The sequence below is a fragment of the Cyprinus carpio genome, chromosome B20 (assembly GCF_018340385.1).
Source record: "Cyprinus carpio isolate SPL01 chromosome B20, ASM1834038v1, whole genome shotgun sequence".
In the NCBI taxonomy this organism is placed as follows: domain Eukaryota; kingdom Metazoa; phylum Chordata; class Actinopteri; order Cypriniformes; family Cyprinidae; genus Cyprinus; species Cyprinus carpio.
In genome coordinates this window covers 23,455,965-23,460,964 of record NC_056616.1, presented here as the reverse complement: position 1 = coordinate 23,460,964, position 5,000 = coordinate 23,455,965, and the positions used below count along the sequence as shown (strand labels likewise).

The 5,000-nt window shown below is 32.8% G+C and overlaps 1 protein-coding gene across 2 annotated transcripts in view; it reads left to right on the top strand.

The window, feature by feature from the left end:
- LOC109080930 (adenylate cyclase type 3-like) overlaps positions 1-5,000 on the top strand; it is a 16,903-nt gene that overhangs the window by 10,842 nt on the left and 1,061 nt on the right. For both annotated transcript variants that reach the window (XM_042747102.1, XM_042747101.1), the window contains exons 12-20: positions 583-699; positions 851-1,122; positions 1,512-1,593; positions 1,681-1,839; positions 2,680-2,826; positions 2,913-3,029; positions 3,121-3,247; positions 3,370-3,494; positions 4,634-5,000. The exon at positions 4,634-5,000 is cut by the window's right edge and continues 1,061 nt beyond it. In XM_042747102.1, the coding sequence (XP_042603036.1) occupies positions 583-699; positions 851-1,122; positions 1,512-1,593; positions 1,681-1,839; positions 2,680-2,826; positions 2,913-3,029; positions 3,121-3,247; positions 3,370-3,494; positions 4,634-4,810 (1,323 nt within the window). In that variant the 3' untranslated portion in view covers positions 4,811-5,000. The remainder of the gene's footprint in view (positions 1-582; positions 700-850; positions 1,123-1,511; positions 1,594-1,680; positions 1,840-2,679; positions 2,827-2,912; positions 3,030-3,120; positions 3,248-3,369; positions 3,495-4,633) is intronic.

Below are 5,000 nucleotides of genomic sequence, written 5' to 3'. Positions count from 1 at the left end.
TATCTATATTTATTTTTATTTTGGGGTTAAGTATTAGCCAAATTTGCCCTTGAAAATATGTCATCTGATTCACATAATTAAATCTCATATTGATATTAGAGAGCAATGTTATTTTAGTATTTTATTTATTTTGATATATTCTATTCCTTACTTAGCATATTTCATAGTATATCTTATATATTTAGTATTTTATGTTATTTTATTTATATACAATTAAAGTGTTCATTAATATTTTGAATTAGCTTTTGTTTTTCATTTTAATTTTCACTTAAGTTTTGTAATTTTGCTATGTGCTTTTGTCATTTTCATTTTTTTAATATTGCTGTTTAGCTAGATTGAATTTATTTTCATTCCAGTTTATTTTAGTTTTAGTCATTTTAGTACTTAATTTAATTTAATTTTAAGTTTTTAAGTTTTTCATCTAATATTTATATTTTGTTTTATACAGTATGATTTCAGCATTCAATTAACAAAAACTACGTTTAATAATCTTAGTTTTAGTTAATAATAGCAATGCGGTGTGAAAGAGAGAGAGCGTCTGTGTAACATTGTGATGTGTGTGTGTGTGTGTGTGTGTATCAGGTCTTCCCCCGGAGGCTGGTGTCTTTCTCACTGTGGATCGACCGCACGCGCTGGGCTCGTAACACATGGGCCATGGCTGCCATATTTGTTCTGACCATGGCTGAGGTGGCCGATATGGTGAGACAGCGCACATTTCATTACTGATTCATTGCATTTCAATTACATTTATGCATTTAGCAGACGCTTTCATCCAAAGCGACTTATAGTGCATTTAGGCTAACACTTTTTACCTAACATGTGTTCCCTGGGAATCGTTGTTTTTCTTCAGCTGAGCTGCGTTCAGCCCCCTCTCGTGCTGCTGAACTCCTCGTCCGGCGTGACGCTCGAGTCTCTGGGTGACGGCGGATGCGCTGAGAACCCCAAACACTACGGATACATATCAGTGATGTCGCTCGTGGCAACCGTCATGCTCGTACAGCTCAGCCATGTGGTCAAGCTGGCGCTCATGCTGTTGGTTACCATAGCAACAGGTGCCGTAAACATCCACAGCTGGATGTACATTTACAACATCTACGATTTCATTCGCTACCTGGACTACAGGTGAGACAAGCTTCAGTTTCACGTTCAGACGTACTTGGACTATATCTATAAAAAGCAATCAAAAGGAATAATGTAAAATATTATTACAATTATAAAATAACTATTTTCTGTTTGAATATATTTTAAAATGTAATTTATTCCAGTGATGCAAAGCTGAATTTACTCCAGTCTTCAGTGTCACATGATCCTTCAGAAATCATTCTAATGTGCTGATTTGCTGTTCAAGAAACATTTATTGTTATCAGTGTTGTGCTGATTAATATTTTTGTAACATTGACTTAATTTAAGTCTTTTTCACCCAGTTAAACTGGAAGTTGTTCTTCAAACCGCTCACAAAAATTGTCTGACACCTGTAATTGTTTTTTTCCTTATTTTCTGTGACTCTTCAGTTATTCAGTGGTTCCCTCCAGATATCTGGTGACTGTGATGATTATCATCATGATGATGAGTTTCTACTACTATGCACGTCACGTATGTCCAACAGTAGCTTAAAAACTCACATTTATTTCCTCTACTCTGTTTTTGGCAAATATTAGCATGTTTGTTCTTCTCTCTCAGGTGGAAAGACAGTCGCGTAAACTGTTTCTGTGGAAGATTGAGGTTCACGAACAGAAGGAGAAAGTGTATGAAATGAGAACGTACAACGAGGCGCTGGTCACTAACATGCTTCCTGATCATGTGGCCAAACACTTCCTGGGCTCCAAGATGCGAGATGAGGTATGTACAGTCTGGAAGCTTGTTTCTGCCATGGAGTAACAATTTTAACTTCAGGATTGTGAGTTTATATCTGTTTAGAACTATAGCTTTTCTTATATCTCGCAATTCTGCTTTTTTCCTTAGAATTCTAAGTTAACATTTTGCAATTTTGACTTTTTTTCTTCAGAATTCTTAACTTACCTCACTTCCAATTCTGACTTTCTTCTCATAATTCAAAGTTTACATATCGTAATTCTGATTTTTTTTCAGTTGCACATTTATATCAGTTTATAACTTCTCTTATCTCTTATACTTCCGACTTTTTCTCTCAGAATTCTGTTTACATCTTGCATTTTCAAATTTTTCTATTAATTCAAAGTTAATCTCACAGTTTTCACCTTTTTACTCAGAATTCTAAGTTAACATCTTGTAATTTTGACGTTTTTTTCTCAGAATTATGTTAACATCTCATAACTGTAACTTTTTTCCTCAGAATTCTGAGTTTGCTTCTTGCAATTTGGACTTTTTTTTCTTCTCAGAATTGTGTGTTTACATCTTGCAATTTTGGCTTTTTTTTCCTTGCCGTTCTGACTTTTTTGTTTCCACCACGGAATAATAAATAAGAAAGGTCATTGCAACTTTTTATCTTACAATTCTGACTATTAATATTCTTGATTTTATATCTTACAGTTCAGATGCTTTTTGGAATTGCAAATACAAAAAAAATCAGAATTAAAAGTTGCAGTTACCTTTTTTTTATCCCGCGGTGGAAACAATTCCTGTCTATTCCTGTCAGAGTAATCTTAAAATGAGTTTGGTCCTTAATAAATGTGCATATTGATGTTTTTTTGTTTACTGCAGGAACTTTACAGTCAGTCATATGATGAGATCGGTGTGATGTTCGCCTCTATTCCCAACTTCTCTGACTTTTACACGGAGGAGAGTATAAACAATGGAGGGATAGAATGCCTCCGAATCCTGAATGAGATCATCTCTGACTTTGACAGTGTGAGTGTCTCTTTGTCCTTTATTTCTTCATATATGTCATCATTTGTTCAGCAGAAGTTCTCTTTAAAATCATATGATGTGTTTAGCTTCTGGATCGCACAGAGTTTTGCCACATTACGAAGATTAAGACCATCGGCAGCACATACATGGCTGCATCAGGCGTGACGCCGGAGAGCAACACTAACAGACACGCAGACCGCAAGGTCAGCTGCACAACACATGCTAACGTGTAATACTTACACTAATGTAGACTGTGTTACTGATTTTGCTTTTTATTTTGTGTTTTTGATACAGATAGAGGATCAGTCCATCCTGGAGCGCTGGCAACACTTCGCTGATTTGGCAGACTTTGCACTGGCTATGAAAGTCACACTTGGAAACCTAAACAAACAGTCGTTCAATAACTTCATGCTGCGCATAGGTCAGCAAACATCTGACTGAACTACAGACCTGTGTCACTTCTGCTTATATTTCAGTGTAGTTGAGTATGTGTTATATTTGTGTTTTTTTTGACCATGTTGTTTGTGTGTGTTTTATTGTCAGGTCTGAATAAGGGGGGGGTGTTAGCTGGAGTGATTGGCGCTCGCAAACCTCATTTCGATATTTGGGGAAACTCTGTAAATGTGGCCAGTCGTATGGAGTCCACTGGGGTTATGGGTAACATACAGGTGATATAAGCTGTATTCATTTATTTATTTTTATTTATTTAAAAAAAATTAAATAACTTCCCAATATTATTTCAGTATTTTTCATCCATTCAGTATTTTAAGATTTAATTTTTTTTTCACTAAATAAAAAGGAAAGATATTTAATCATTATTTAATCATCATTTATATGCCGAATCAATATAAAAAATATATAGTAAAAACAATTTCCCTTTTTAAATTACATATTTATACAGTTTTATAGAAAATATATTAATGTATATTTTAATTACTCATGACATTATAAAGAATAAGTGGTTTGGAGAGTAGATGGATGTATATTTTAAATATATAAAATTATATATACTTCTAAAATAATTATATTATAGAATATACATAATTATTAGGGCTGTCAAATGATTAATCACGATTAATCACATCCAAAATAAAAGTTTTGTTTACATAATATATGTGTGTATACTGTGTATATTTATTATGTATATATAAATACACACACATGCATGTATATATCTAAGAAGAATATGTTATGTTTATATATTAAATATATTTATATATAATATAAAATATAAGAATATAAATATATAATATACATGTAAATATTTTCTAAATATATAATTTATGTGTGTGTATTTATATATACATAATAAATATACCCTGTACACATACATATATTATGTAAACAAAACTTTTATTTTGGATGTGATTAATCGTGATTAATCATTTGACAGCCCTAATAATTATACATCTTCTATAATAATTATATTTTATTAAATACTATATAAATATATAATTGTTATTAATATACATTTTGTATTTGTATTAAAAACAATTAATTATATAATTAATGTATTATGTTTAATAAATACATTAAATTTACATAAATAGAATAAATCAAATAAAACCTGGAGACCTCCTTGAACATTTTTGTGTCATGATGCTCATGAATCTTTTAATCAATTTTGAAATGAACTACAAACCTCTAATGCAATTTTTGCAACAGAAATGTAATTTGAGATGCTATAAAAACATCTCTGTCCTAATGCTCTAATACTTATGAGTCACGAGACTATGTAATGATGCTAAAATATCTTAATGGCGCTGATACAGACGTCTGTGTTTTTCTGGTTGCTGGTGCTCCCCAGGTGGTGGAGGACTGCTATAACATCCTGAAGGAGTACGGTTTCCGTTTCGTCAGAAGAGGACCCATCTATGTAAAAGGAAAAGGAGAACTGCTCACTTTCTTTATGAAGGGCAAAGACAAACAAGCCACAAAGACGACCGCGGTCTCTCTCCCACATCAAATACCACACAAATCCTGAGAAAACTGAAGATGAGAAGGACATTGACATTTTATTTTATGTTATTTGGGGCTTTTTCCACTTTTTATTAATAGAACAATGGAAAAGAGACAAAAAGGAGACTCCCGAAATGAGCACTACACCTCAACAAGTCTGCAGCACATGCACTACCCAATAGACAACAACCCTGAAAAAATAACACATTACAAAC